The 15,794-nt window shown below is 36.8% G+C and overlaps 1 protein-coding gene across 1 annotated transcript; it reads left to right on the top strand.

Moving 5' to 3' along the window:
• The first annotated feature begins 203 nt into the window (after positions 1–203).
• LOC141716862 (abscisic acid 8'-hydroxylase 4-like) lies at positions 204–3,071 on the top strand. The gene is made up of 9 exons (XM_074519033.1): positions 204–429; positions 623–944; positions 1,140–1,289; positions 1,369–1,617; positions 1,724–1,816; positions 1,908–1,986; positions 2,379–2,485; positions 2,574–2,692; positions 2,786–3,071. Exons 1-9 carry the CDS (start codon positions 230–232, stop codon positions 2,901–2,903), a joined length of 1,437 nt encoding a protein of 478 aa, XP_074375134.1. The 5' UTR covers positions 204–229; the 3' UTR covers positions 2,904–3,071.
• The last annotated feature ends 12,723 nt before the right edge of the window (positions 3,072–15,794 follow it).

Here is a 15,794-nt window from a genome sequence, read left to right as displayed (position 1 = left end):
TGGGAGACCTTGATATTTGGAAAATGTTTTGAGACTTTGAATATGAAAAAAGTTTTTTAACATAATTAATTTGAAAATTTTAATAATAAATAATATCCAGAAGATTCCAGGCATACAACATCCGTTTCAAAAGTAACTGCCGGTGCAATGGTTGACAATCCGAGTGTAGCTAGATATAAATTGGGCACAGGGGACACTTCTGTTGCAGTCAAGTGGTAGAGAGTGAGATATGGAAGGTGCTTATGTATTTCAAAGTTTTCTCTTCATTTTACTTGCCATTTTCTCCTACCTTCTCTTAAATCACAAGAATAAGGCCTCTAAAACAGATTCAAAACTTCCTCCTGGTTCCTTGGGATGGCCTTATATCGGAGAAACCCTCAAGTTATTCTCGCAAAATCCTTCCCTTTTCTTCGACTCCAGATGCCAAAGGTTGTGAGCATTAATTAGTACTTATAGAAAGCTACAATTATTTTTAAATTTTATTTGCTAGCTAAACACACACTCCTCTTGTATTTGACAAGGTTCGAATCTCAAATTCCCCTCGGAGGTGTTGGGTAAATTACAATAATGCTTGTACAGTTGTGTTAAATCGTTTGTTTGATTTTGTAATGGTTTGTTTCAGGTATGGTGAGATATTTAAAACGCACATTTTGGGGTACCCCTGCGTCATGTTGGCTAGTCCAGAGGCGGCTCGGTTTGTGTTGGTCACACATGCAGATTTGTTCGAGCCAAGCTATCCCAAAAGCAAAGAAACATTAATCGGACCTTCAGCTATTTTTTTCCATCAGGGAAATTACCATTCTCAGGTTAGAAAATTGGTTCAGAGCTCGCTCTCTTTGAATATTATCCGCAGCCTCATCCCAGCTATCGAGTCTATCGCTCTTTCAACATTAGAATCCTGGTGTAATGGCACAACGATCAATACTTTCCACCACATCAAAATGGTAATCCCTTTTGTATAAATGTGTTACTCTTTTGTTCTTTAGATTTGGTTTTAATTACACTCAAATTATCCATACTTTAATATCTCCATTACATAATGGATCCTTTGGTATAATTATCTCTAACCTTTACTATTGTCTCATCTATAAATTGCACTGCTTCTGACTAAACTTGACTTAAATACGTACTACATGCAGTTCACTTTTGACGTAGCTGTTCTGTCTATCTTTGGGGAGCTGGATGCTAAATATAAACACATGCTAAAGTATAATTATCGTATCCTGGACAAAGGATACAACTCTTTTCCTTTCAACCTCCCGGGGACTCTATTTCGCAAGGCTCTACTAGTAAGTTCACACACATACACAAATTCGCCAATAGTATCAAGTTTTAAATATGAAGCATTGTATATGGTGATGTTTTTAGGCAAGAAGGAGGCTCGAAGGGATGATCCACGATAAAATTACTGAGACGAGAGAGAAGAAATGGGAACAGAATAATCTTTTGAATTATTTTTTGAACTACAAAGATGAAGATGAACAGGTCTTGAGCGATACTCAAATTGCGGATAATATCATTGGGGTGTTGTTTGCTGCTCAAGATACTACCGCTAGTGTCCTCACATGGATTATCAAGTACATTAGTGATCATCCAGATATTCTAGTAGCTGTTGAGGTAACATTACATATACAACATACATAGTTTCACGCACTTTGTTATTAAGTTTCCCATCTATATAGTATATATACGTGTTGCGCTGATGCATGATGTCAAATTACAGAGGGAGCACGAGGCTTTGTATGTGTCGAGTGAAGGAGGAACCCAAACATCACTTACATGGGCTCATACTAGGAATATGCCATTTACTCAGAGGGTACATCTTTTATCTAATTAATAGTCTTATTAATTTTAATAATAGTACTTCTTTATTTCTTATCTTGGTTATGTGTGTGTGTGTGTATTAGGTGATCTCGGAGAGTTTAAGGATGGCCAGCATTGTAGCCTTCACCTACAGGGAAGCAGTTGTTGATGTTGAATACAATGGTGAGCACCACATGCATGTTTCCAATTAGCAAACAGTGCTTGGCACTTAAATTTTTAGTACAAGTAGGTGAAAATGATATTTTCACCACAGGGCAAACTAAATGCATTAACAGTACACGAAAGTTGACGCTTGCACACATATCCACTACATGTCTAGCACTAAAAAAATATGAGTAATTCTAAGTGCACAAAAAATGACTACACAAATGTTCACAAAATGATGGGGGCAGGACACCTATCTATCATTAATAAGATTGTCATTTTCTGAACAACGCTGTCATTTTCTGAACAACGCAGTAACCGTTTTTGTGCACCTAGTATTACTCAAAGCATATAGTTAAACAACAGTCAACATATCAGATTATCTGTGAGTATTGGCTTATATTTGGCAGGTTTTCTAATACCAAAAGGATGGAAGGTCTTGCCTTTGTTTAGAAACATTCATCACAATCCAGAATTTTTCCCTCAACCAGAAAAATTTGATCCATCAAGATTTGAGGTAAACGAATGAGCTTTCCTCTCACCTCGATAATCTAATGAATTGAAGTATTTGTTTACATCTAATGATGTTGTGGTTTTAATTAAAGGGAGTACAAAAGCCAAACACGTACATGCCATTTGGCAATGGAATGCATGCTTGTCCTGGAAATGAGGTTGCCAAACTAGAGATGCTTATTCTGATTCATCATCTTGTTAGAAATTTTAGGTAATGCAAGTGCTTTGTCTTCTGCAATAACTCCAGGATTTTGCAATGCAAAATCTTGATTATTAATCTTCGCGAAAATCGCTGATATGACAGGTGGGAATTGGCGATCCCCAAAAGTGGAGACAGTGGAGTTGAGTATGCGCCATTCTTGATACCTGCGGAAGGGCTTCGCGCTAAGTTCTGGAAGAAATCGGATGCTGGACATGCATGATTATATCATATTAGTCGCCCTAAGAAAATGACTGCATCCAAAAGTTTCCTAGTCCTTTATAAAGTTTAGTCCCAAATCAGACTATCTGTTTATATAAATAAGATGGATGCGAGTTTGCGCCAAGCTGTGTTGTTAATATATCCAAACTTTACAAGGAGCAAGGCGTTTGTTGTTTTTTATTCTAAATGATGAATTAAGAGTTGTCCCAAATCTATCGGACATACAGCAGAGAGAAACAAAGTCTAAACACGGCTGTATATATTACTAAGTAATAAGGAAATTTGCATCAAATTAATCACCCAAAACTATTACAAGGAATTTAAATAAAACAAGATGCATAAGTCGTGGCTAATTTTTAGGAAAAAACTAAGGACCTGTTTGGATTGGGGGTTACGGGGGTTGGGTTAAGCCGGGTTGGAGTGAGTTTTAACAACCCATGTTTGGGAAATATTTTAATCACGAGGGTTGAGCGGGATTTATCGGAGGGTTAAGAAGGGTTCATAACTTATAACAAAGCCTACCATTTTCGACACCCCGATTAACAAGTCCAATGCAAGATGCAAAATAGTTATAGTTATTGTTATAATTTGGCATCAAAAAGTGTCTTTTGATGCTGAAACAAAACTTCAACTCCAATTCCAATGCTAGATACATTTTGAAACCAAATACTTTCTTATTTGCCTAAATTTTGTCATTTTGCCCTAATATTTGTTTAATCTGTGACTGACAAATCTGTCTTGCGTGTTTTTGTTTAACAGACTAATGGAGAACGTGAACAATATGACTGGTAACGATGTGGTTGATCCCAACGCACAGATTATAACATCTGATGGGGATCACCAACCGCCGCTAAACCCTAACGCACAGGTACTGGTACCTGATGGGGCTCAGCCGTCGTTTGGACATGTGCCTTCGGGACATGTGCCTTGGGGAAGAACGCCTCGAGGACATACTGTCATTGGACAGTTCCAGGTGCCTCTTGGACAGAATATTAGTGTACAGACACCTGTTACGAATGTCCCACCTGTTGCGCCTACGCATCCTGTAGCGCCTACTCATCCTGTTGTGCCTACTACACACGCTGAGAAACCTGAGAAGTTTAATGGATCGAACTTCAAGCACTGGCAGCAAAAGTTGTTGTTTTATCTAATCACTCTAAACCTTGATCGATATCTTAAGGAGGAAGTACCATTGCTCACTGCTGAGAGTGATATGCAGACTGTGTATGCTGCGGATGCCTGGAAGCACACCGACTATATCTGTCGGAACTATGTGCTAAACGGTTTGGATGATTCATTGTATAACGCATACTGCTCGAAAACAACAGCTGTAACGACCGAGGAATTACGCTGGTATTATATTATAATAATGATAAATTATGTGTATTATGATGTAATTAAATGTGTAAGTTGTTAAACCCTAACTGCTATGTGTTATGTGTTGGCTGTTTTGATCCAAACGTGTTTTGGATATTTATTGAACGTTTTATCGTCAGTTATATATATTATATCAAAACCTGTACAGCTCAAAACTATGTTTTAAAAGCCCGTATTTCAAACAAAATCATTGGCCATATTTTGCCAAAAATGCCCTATACCATATCGCTATTCTGAATCCTTAGACGTTTTACCAATTGACCTTTTTCGCGAAAAAACGACTTTTCCGGATCCCTTCGGGTACCAAAAACCCCACAAAAATTATATTTTTATTTTTATATGATCATAAAATTATCATATATCATTTTTCTTTGTATTTTTGTATTTTTCACAATTTTTGGGAATTTTTAGTATTTATTTTGTATTTATTGGACATTTAAAAATTCAATAATAATACCCAAAAATTATAAAAATTGGGGCCAAATATTTTTAATAGGAGTGTAATTAGACCCTTAATTTTACTTAGGGGTATTATCTTCATAAATATAAATACCTGAATTATTATTAATTAAATCAGTTAATTACAATTAAAAATCAGGAAAAAAAATAAAAAGAAAAAGAAAAGGAATTAGGGTTAGGGTTTGGTGAAGAACATGGCAACAGAATCAAAGCTGATTTTCATCGTGATTCCGGAGTCCAAATCGTTAGTGTAAGTACTTGTTTTGAAGCTTATGATCTGTAGTTTTCGATTATGTAAGTGTTTTTGATGTTTGATTGATCGAACTGAAAGTTTATATTTTCGGGTTTTTAATCGCGAACTCGGGTTTGATTTTCTGGTTGTTGTTTGATGTTTTGATGATTACGAGCGTGTAGATCGTCGTTTTGTGAGTCGATTTGTAATAACCCCAATTTTGGGAAATTTTTGAAACCCTTATGAATAGTGTTTTTGCTGAATGAGAAAACTTTTCCTGCCACACTATGTAGGGGTTCTGTTATTGATCTTCTGGGATATTATTAGTACTCTATGTGGTATATAAGTGTATGTAAAGATCGTCAGAATCCAATTTCCGAACACTTTGATTTTTCCCGGAAATCCACTAGATACGGAAAGAATTGAGAAAAAGGTAACAGGATAAAAAGGATTTAAATTAAAGGATTATAAGAGAGGATCATAGAAGGAATACAATATATTGAGAAAGGTAAAGGGAACCTAAGTAATAAGATCCCGGGTATGATCCCTCAAACGATAAACGAAAACGAAAGTTAAGCGAACCGTATAACAGATCAGCGGTCATTAGGCAAACAATTAAAAGCTAATCAAAGGGATTAGTGGGGATGATGTCATCCAACCAATATAAAGAGGACAAATGAGGGGTGATGACATCACAAAGTGATGTAGGCATGACATGGGAAGGAAGGAGGTGTGGTTGAATGAGAACCACACAAATTCAAGGGCAACAAGGTAATTGACTAAATCAAACAACAAAAATCAACCAACCAAAAGCAAAACAAGGCAAAACACAAAAAAATCTCTCTTCTTCTTCTTCATGCTCTCGGCCCATTCCTTAAAAAATGAAGATCCAAGCTCCACCACTTACTATTTAGCAAGGTAATTATCTAAGCTTCCCCATGGATAGTTACATACTTCCTATAAGTTTAAGCTTCTAATTCCAAGCCAATCTTTTTCTATAAATCATGGAAGAAGATGGTGAATAGTGTTTTTCAAGAAATAAAATTTGTGTTCTTGAAGTTTTGTTTAGATTAAGCTTGGATAAGGACTTTAAGGGTGATTCCAAGCCATTCTCTTGATTCTCCACTCTCCAAGGAAGGTATAACTTCTCAAACCCTTAGTATTAAGTTTTGTTGGTTTGGATTTCATAATGTTAGATGATGGGTTAGTGTAATGAGTGTGTACTCATAATAGAGCTTTGTTTAGTAAGCGATTTTGTTGATTTTGGAGTTAGGAGTGATGCTTGTTAGATTTGAAGTTCTTGGTCATTTTTTTTGACTTGGTTTAGATGAATAAATTGGTAATATTGAGTTGATTGGGGGCTGTTATAATGTAGTTTAGATGGAGGTTTGATTGGGTTGTGAATTGGAGTTGAAATTGTGGTTGTTTGAATTGGTTTAAATTTGGGAAATCGCGTAAACATAGTCGTCGTAACGTCCGATTTTCTGTAGACTGTTTTTGTGCATAACATTAGGACCCGAGAACCCCCTGCTAGATTATGACCACTGCCATGTTTAGATAGCTCATGTGACGAGCTTCGTTTTGATATGTAGTTCGTTCGATTCCGATGCACGGTTTAGGAGAAACGACCGTTTCAAGTAACGGCGTTTCGCGAACGAAACTTTTCCCCTCGCCTTACTTTGAAACATAGGTTAAAGACCGAAAAGGGTTAATTAATGTATGAAACATTTATGGTAAGTGTGTTAGGCAGTTGGTAAGACACTCGCGAAGGAATCGCCTTAAAAACTCGTAAAGGTTAAATTATTAAAAATGGTGGAGCCGAGGGTACCCGGGTGACTTAAGCAAATCAGTAAGCGCAAAACGAGCGTTAGAGTCTGAGTTGGTTAGAGTATAGATTTACAAGTGACTTTGGTTTAATTCCAACTTACTTGTTGCTTATAGGTTACCAGACTCGTCCCGAGCCATTCGTAACCCCCAGTCGCTCAGGCAAGTTTTCTACCCGTTATACTGTTGTGGTGATGTATATGTGTATATGCATGATCTTGCGATAAATGCATATTTGTTATTAGCAAATTCTTGCGATATATTGTAGCATATGATATGGTATATAGGCATGCCTGATTTATATTCTTGGTTTATATATCTGTTGATTTCGATGCTTATAGTTGCATAATACCTATGCTAGAGATAAGCAGTAGTTGCGTATATCCTTAGTATAGGGGACCCAAAGGTGAACATATTTCTAAACCGGGAGTCGATGTTCCCGAGTATAATATATATATTTTTATATATATATGGTTATAGTTTTCCAAACTATTAATCGAATAAGGTTTATTCGATAACTTTTATTTTATTAATTGAATACTATTTTGAATATTCATTCGAGGGTTATGACTCAGTTTATTTTATTATTTGAATATTATTTCGAATATTCATTCGAGGGCTTATGACTCAGTTTATATTATTAATGATTATTAATTGGATATTCATTTGAGGATGTATGACTCCTTTATTTTATTTAATGAATATTGTTTATAATATTCATTCGAGGTATTATGACTCCGCTTACTATTTATTAATATTCTTTATTTTATTAAAGAATAATGTTCGATAATCAAACTTACTTTTGATATTCAAGTAAAGATATTACTTTCGTATAAGTATATCTTTGATTAATTGCTATTCATTCTAGTATAAGTTTTCCAACTTCTACCTCAATTATTCTTTATGGGAATATTATTTAAATAATAATATTCAGATATTTCTTTCATATTGGGACTGATTTATTTTATTAAATCAGCATTACTCCAAACATTCTTAAAAATGTTTTCGAGTCTTCAAAATGAATTTAAAAGGTAGAGAGGATCCCAAAACTTGTTTCCAAATTCAAGATCTTCCATTTTAAGGGGACTTGAATACTCGCTCAAAAATCTAAGGGATCCGGCTCTGTGGTGTATTTTATATTCGCAACAAGGTTGCTGTTTTGATAAATGAATTGATTACTTGCCCAATGTTCGGGAAGTAAGCCCATCTAATTGAGTCGGCATAAGCGACAGGCCGGGGTACGGTCTATCAATGTGTAAGTGGCTGGGTGACAGTCCATCAACGCGTAAGAGGCCGGGTGGCGATCCAGCACAAGGTCCTTATGTGGCCAGGGTGATGACCGGTGGGGGATTCATCCATCTACTAGTAGAAAAGGTTACTTATTGGTATCTTTGCCTGATCAGCAAGATATCTGGTTTATGCCAAAATTCTTTTCCTTCCAAATACATTGGATATTGCAACTCTGTTCATACTTTACATGACAGAGGTTTTCAGGAAATGTATGGGAGATATATATGAATATATTTATATATCGGGACTTAATGAAGTATTTCGTAACTTCATTATTTATAATGATATTCAAAGATTGAATCTATTCAAATCTTGTCTTGTAGTCTCATCTATGTGATGAACCTTTGAAACTGATTATAACTTGAACGGGGGTAGTTCAAGTAGTATTTGGGAAAGATATAAGTATTTTGGGGTATCTTGTAACTTCATCTTTTAAACTTATATCTAGTTAATGATTGTCTTATGAATGACAAAGATTTTCGGAAAAACGTTGAGACAAGGTTAGATATATGAGATCACCTTGCAACGATATTTTTTTATATATACAGTTATAAACTGGAACTCTGTGTATATTATGGATGGAAGAGGACTTCCAAGATTTTGAAAAGTATATATGTATATATACTGAATATTTTGCGACTTCATCGCATTAAGATATCAAACTTGGTTCATTTCTTTTGACCAAGACTTTCATGAGTACTATGAGAAGGCTCATATATTGTTAATCATTATACATATTATTTTGGTGGGCTTGCTGCTCACCCTTGCTTTCTTCTTTCATCACACAACAACAGATAGAAAAGATGAATAGGACCAAGCTCCCGATTCGCAAGCGGTTAGAAAACGTTCCGCAGTCTTCTGAAAGCGTTGATGCCGCCGTAGCTGAGGTAGGAGCTACCAATAGGCTAGGTTTTCAACTATTGATGAACCAGACTTATGTATAATATGAATTGTAATAATGGCAAGGAATATGTAAATTTATTCAGAACCTTCTTAAGGTGTAACGGTTTATAATTGTGGAATATAAGGACTTGTGTTATTTTTTGAGTGTTCATCTCTGAGACTATAACTTGTGGTGTGTGTTTATTGTGGGGTCACAGTACAGAGTAGTTGATTATTTATTAAGATTGGGTGTTATTAAGGGAAATGGAACTCGTGACAACCCGGATCCCCGACCCCGGATTTGGGGGTGTTAAAGAAATGGTATCAGAGCTAAGCGTTATAAACCTCAGAGATGATGGGACGTTAAGATAATAAGTTCACAAAGATAATAAGAACTCTTGCCAAGTTCATAGTCGGGCTACCTAACGTAGTACTGACAGTTAAAACCCTTATGGGAACCCTTATAAATATCGTAATAGGAGCGTAGTTCGTTATCGTATATGGTAGCGGGACTCCGAACCCTGAGGTTGAGGAGCAACAGCGCGATGATGTTTTATTACTAATTGGAGATCGGATTGTGGATCCGATAGAGTGTCCTAATGCAGGACCGGATGATGTTGATATTGAGGATGTAGCGGTTGAGGATGTTGTCCTAGAAGGGATAGTTGTTGAGGAGGATCCCATGGAGGATCCTGACAAGATTGGATAAAGGACCACTGATGAATTGATGACCATGGTTAGGTCGACTACCAGAGGTAGGATTGGCCGGTCACTACCGGAGGTTCGTTCAAGTTTGTAAAGATAGTAGCCCCTTTAACGCGGCTTAATCGTAAGACTGAGAAGTTCGAATGGACAAAGAAATACGAGAACAACTTTCAAGAACTGAAGCAAAGATTGGTGATGGCCCCTATGTTGGCATTGCCGGATGGAAAAAGGAGATTTTGTGATTTGTAAGTGACGCTTCGCATAAGGAATTAGGGTGCTTCTTAGCACAGCAAGATAATCGCGTCTGCGTCAAGACAATTAAGGTAATATGAAATTCGATATCCCCGCCCATGAGCTTAGGCTCGTGGCAATAGTTTTACCCTAAAGATTGGAGGCACTACTTGTATGGAGGGAAGTGCGAGAATTACCTAAGCCATAAGTGCTCTAGTACATTTTCACGTAGAAAGAGCTCAACATATGCCAGAGGAGGCAGTTAGAGCTAATCAAGAATAATGATTGGGAGATTCTTTATCATTCGGGGAAAGCCAATGTGGTGGCTGATGGCCTTAGTAAAAAGGAGAGACTCAAGATGATAATGTCTTTGGGAGAGTTTATAAGAGATTTTGGAAATAGAAGTGAAGGTAACCGGAGCCGGTACCGAAAAGCTGTTTGAGATTGCAATAGAGACCGAATTATTGGAAAAGAGCATATTGTGCCAGAAAAAGTGATGAATGAAGGTAGAGAGCCAACAATTAGATAAAAGATTAATACCGAGAAAGATGATAAAGGAATAATGAGGTATTCCTACAGAATTTGGGTTCCAAATGTTCAAGGGCCTAAAGATGAAATCTTAGATGAAAGCTAGTTTGAGGAATAAGATTTAGAGCAAACCCTGAACGTGATAGTCAGGGAGGTCGCCATCAAGATAGAAGGAACCCATGATATAATGGAGTGGAAAATGAGGATTTTAAATTAAAAGATAACCCCAAGTATGGGAGAAGGATGAAACATTTCATACTAAGGAAACAGAAAGTCGAGTAAGGAAAGGAGACCGGAGACGGCACCCCTATACGACAATTCATGGACCTGTCTAAAAAGGACTTAGACTATTATCCCCAACCACTACCCCGAGGAAACAATGCGGTGAGAAATTCTTTCAGGACCCTTCAGTCGCTAAGCTCTCTGAGTTCTAAGGAACAAGCTGACCCAGTCGAGGCAAGAGCCTGGCTAAAGGAAATACAGGAATCATTTGAGATTCTAAATGATTGACGAATCACAAAAGACTATTTTTGTCACTTACCCTCCTAAGAGAGAGGCCACCCGCCGGTGAAAGGCCAAGGAAGGCACGGAGCAAGAGATTATAATAAACTGATTTAAGTTCAGTCAATTATTTTCAGGAAAGTACTTCCCAAGGTTATGGAGATAGTGTAAAAGCTTTAGAGCCAGAACAAAGGCAAACGAGTATGATGAATTGTGAATCTAAGTTGTAAAAGTTGTCAAGATTCGTTCTAAGGGCATGAATACAGAATGACGGGATGTTTGAAATAAATGCTTATGTTGTGTTGGTTCATGAAATAATGATAAGAGAAAGGAAAATAAAAAGAAATTGAAGTGGAAAGGAATATAACGGCAATAGACTTTGAGGAATGATAAGGGAGTTGGGTATGAGGAAACCCTAAAGACTCGTAGCAATAGAAATAGAAAGGTATGTAATCGTCAGGATGAGGGTGATTCACCATGAGTTAAAATTGATGGTTGAAGGAATAAGAGATACATATATTTTATCCCCTGTAAGTTGGGAGGATTCGAGGAAACCTTGAGGTAATTCGAAGGATAAATAATGAGACGCGGATAGACTGAGGAGACAAGGAAGTAAGAAATTAGGAAAATTGGATGAAGGAAGTGACCTTCAAGAATATGAAGTGTAAGACCGGTGGCTTGATACCCAGAAAGGGAGACGCCATGTATGAGAGATATCCCAACATTGAGGTGACTGTTGAGATAAACAACAAAAGAAAATGAGGATTTATTAAGAAGATGTTCATGTGAACATGACCAATATCTTCCAGAACATCCATGTTATCATTACCAAATCAGGAAAGAAAAGAGGACGACCATTGTTATCTTTTGGAGGCCATATGGATTGACCTCAATTTGAATAAGGATGCTATTATGAAATTAGGTATAGACTATCGAGGTGAGAATGATGAATAAGATAATCTATCAAGGATATATGACTTGATTTATCCATGGATGGATGCAGGTACCTTTTAAAGGTGGAATTAAGGATATAACTTCGATAACTTGAGATGAACCATAGGGGAATGCATGCAGGTTGGCATTTCACCCTTAATAGGGATAGTATGAGTTTTGACAGTATGAATTGGAAAGGATTAAGGTAATAACAACCTTTAAGAATCAGTGGAGAAATTTTTCAGAAGTATATAGACAATGATTCTGGTATTAATAAATGGTATCTTGATATGCCCTGTATCTAGGGAATACAGGAGGAACGATTCAAGGATAACCTTAGAGGTTTTACAAGGAGAAAGGTAATATTCAAAATTCTCAAAAATAGAAATGTTGATAAAGGAAATATGACATAATTATAATGATGCCAAGTGGGGCACGTGTTAAACCACGAGAAGGTATGGATCGAACCAGTAATGGTCGAAATTGTTCAGGGCAATTAGGACTTAAGATAAAAGATGTTCTAATTATGATTGAGAGTCAGTCATGACAGTGATTAACCTCTAAAGACTGAGGCAATAACTTATAAAAAAAATGGTGATTTTTTTTTTACTCATCAGACTTTAAGGAAAGCATTTTCACATAAGCTGTGATTGAAATAAGGTAGAAAATTTATTTGGAGGTGGTTAAAATGACATTGACTGTAAGGAAATTTTACTATCAGGAAAGGCTAAAGAGGTGGCCGACACTTTAAAGGTAAGAGGATAATTATAGGCGCTTGTGCCAAAAGAATACAGTGATGATGGTTAAAACTGTGAAGGTTGTATTATGGTTTGGAAGATTGACAGTCCTCCTGATGACTGTGCAATACCCAACCGTAATAGTAGTTGGTAAAGGTTTAATTCGTGTAATCGCCATGAATGGGCTATCTATCTTAGAAGGTCCTATCTTGAGATAAGCCAGGACCATGTTTCAAAAAGGACTAGATGAACCCTTGAGTCATGTCTTCTATTTAGGGCGTATGATTAAGAATGGTATTAACCTGCTATCGTTGCTTTGATTGAAACTCTTCTGCACTTTTATCTGCTTCATGTCATGTATGTATGTCAGGATCAGGAGTGTTCTTCATGAATCATGAATGGTGATTATGTTACCTCCTTAGAAGGATTTGATACGACATGTATGGACTCCGTATGGTTAGATATTAAGATTTTATGGAAAGGTGAATGACGACAGTAGGTCAGTGGTGGACCATAGTAATGCAGTAATGATTCCGCGAGTAATGAGTTGTTTACAACCGTGAGAGTTGTATTGGAATGGGTGTTGAGATTGAGTACCACTAATCGGGTCATGGTAGTGTATAAGTTATCATTGATAGAACATTGATAGACTAATTAAGTAGAGTATCTACCTATTGAATATTTATTCTTTCTTATCAATAGAGAGTCATATTATTATACGAGGAAGGTTACGGTGCAAGCATAGAATTCTAGTAACGATGATGTCTAGAATGAGATCCCAGATTCGATTTTCGATGTCGAGGGAGTTTCAAAGGTGATTATGTATAAGCTCGAGGAAGAGTGTGGGTCCATAGAATGATGGACGGGATAGCGAAAATATTTAAGCATGTGAAATGCGATGCGATAATACTCGATGTTGATATAAATACATATATGTTTTGTTCTCCTATGACAAACCTCTATAGTTCAGAGGTAGATTCCAAGCCAGATATTTTATGGCAATATTTTTTTACATATATATACAATTCTCTTCAGTTCGCTCTTTTCTCTTCTTTTCATTTCATGTAAGCTGAGAAGAACAACCCTTCCAGAAGGGGAGGTATTGCCGAATGACTATCTATCTTTGTGATAGAAGCCTAGTAGGATACCACATGTTATTTAATTGCTTGTCAAGTACTAAAGGCTGGCCACCTTCTGTACTAACTATGCGATATAACAAGTGTTCATGATCATAGTGATCTCTCAACAAATTCCTTTACTTCTATTTGATTGATCAAATTTTGGAAAATAGAAACAACTGAAAAAGGAGTAATAAAGTGGTGGTAGTATGCGGAATGGAAACACATTCGTGATACTAAGGTTGACGTGGTTATTAAAAAGTTATAGAACGCTAACGAGCAAAAGTATAACCCGTATAATATTGGGAACGGAGGGTAGTAGCGATTACGAACTGGAAAAGAATGGGTATTGAGAAGCAAAGTTCTAATGATAAAAGCTATAATGAGAGTCTGTGCAATAGACTTGAAAGAATTTGGAATGATCACTTAACGCGGATTAAGTTATCTTACGATAATAGATCATATGTCAGTATTGAGGTATCGCCTTATGAGATCCTTGAGGGAAGACAATGTCGATATCCCTTATATTAGGATGAAGTTGTAGAGCGCAAGATGCTCAGACCCGCAGTAGTCCAAAGGACCAGGGATATAATAGATCTAATCAGAGGACGGCTGGTAGTAGCCCCAGATGGACATAAGAAGTATGTTGATTTAACACGAAATGACAAAGAATAGGAAGGAGGCAACCTTGTATTGTTAAAAGTATTCCCTTGAAAAGAATTAATGAGATTCGGAAAGAAAGGAAAGCTAAGTCCACCAATTGTTGGACCCTTGGATATATTAAGAAGTATTGGGAAGTTAGCATATGAGGTAGCCTTACCCCAGAACATGTAGCAAGTCATAACGTGTTTCACGTATCAATGTTAAGAAGGGGTAATTCGGATGCCAGATAAATAGGGGCATAGGAGCGCATAGACATGCAACCAGACGTAACCTATGTGGAGCAACCATGAAGGGTATAGATTAAGAAGGAACGAGTGCTTAGGAGAAGGGTTATCAAACTAGTAAGAGTTTGATGGTAGAACCACAATGTGGGAAAATTTACTTGAGAGTTAGAAAGTGTAATGCTAAGAAAGTATCCCTATTCATTTTCTATCTGATTCCGGGACGGAATCCTTTTAAGGAGGGGAGACTGTAATAACCCCAATTTATGGAAATTTTTGAAACCCTTATGAATAGTGTTTTTGCTGAATGAGAAAACTTTTCCTGCCACACTATGTAGGGGTTCTGTTATTGATCTTCTGGGATATTATTAGTACTCTATGTGGTATATAAGTGTTTGTAAAGATCGTCAGAATCCAATTTCCGAACACTCTGATTTTTCCCGGAAATCCACTAGATACGGAAAGAATTGAGAAAAAGGTAACATGATAAAAAGGATTTAAATTAAAGGATTATAAGAGAGGATCATAGAAGGAATACAATATATTGAGAAAGGTTAAGGGAACCTAAGTAATAAGATCCCGGGTATGATCCCTCAAACGATAAACGAAAACGAAAGTTAAGCGAACCGTATAACAGATCAGCGGTCATTAGGCAAACAATTAAAAGCTAATCAAAGGGATTAGTGGGGATGATGTCATCCAACCAATATAAAGAGGACAAAGGAGGGGTGATGACATCACAAAGTGATGTAGGCATGACATGGGAAGGAAGGAGGTGTGGTTGAATGAGAACCACACAAATTCAAGGGCAACAAGGTAATTGACTAAATCAAACAACAAAAATCAACCAACCAAAAGCAAAACAAGGCAAAACACAAAAAAATCTCTCTTCTTCTTCTTCATGCTCTCGGCCCATTCCTTAAAAAATGAAGATCCAAGCTCCACCACTTACTATTTAGCAAGGTAATTATCTAAGCTTCCCCATGGATAGTTACATACTTCCTATAAGTTTAAGCTTCTAATTCCAAGCCAATCTTTTTCTATAAATCATGGAAGAAGATGGTGAATAGTGTTTTTCAAGAAATAAAATTTGTGTTCTTGAAGTTTTGTTTAGATTAAACTTGGATAAGGACTTTAAGGGTGATTCCAAGCCATTCTCTTGATTCTCCACTCTCCAAGGAAGGTATAACT

The sequence above is a fragment of the Apium graveolens genome, chromosome 4 (genome assembly GCF_009905375.1).
Source record: "Apium graveolens cultivar Ventura chromosome 4, ASM990537v1, whole genome shotgun sequence".
NCBI lineage: Eukaryota > Viridiplantae > Streptophyta > Magnoliopsida > Apiales > Apiaceae > Apium > Apium graveolens.
The sequence above is the reverse complement of the archived record's forward strand: the minus strand, read 5'-3'. Positions and strand labels throughout refer to the sequence as shown.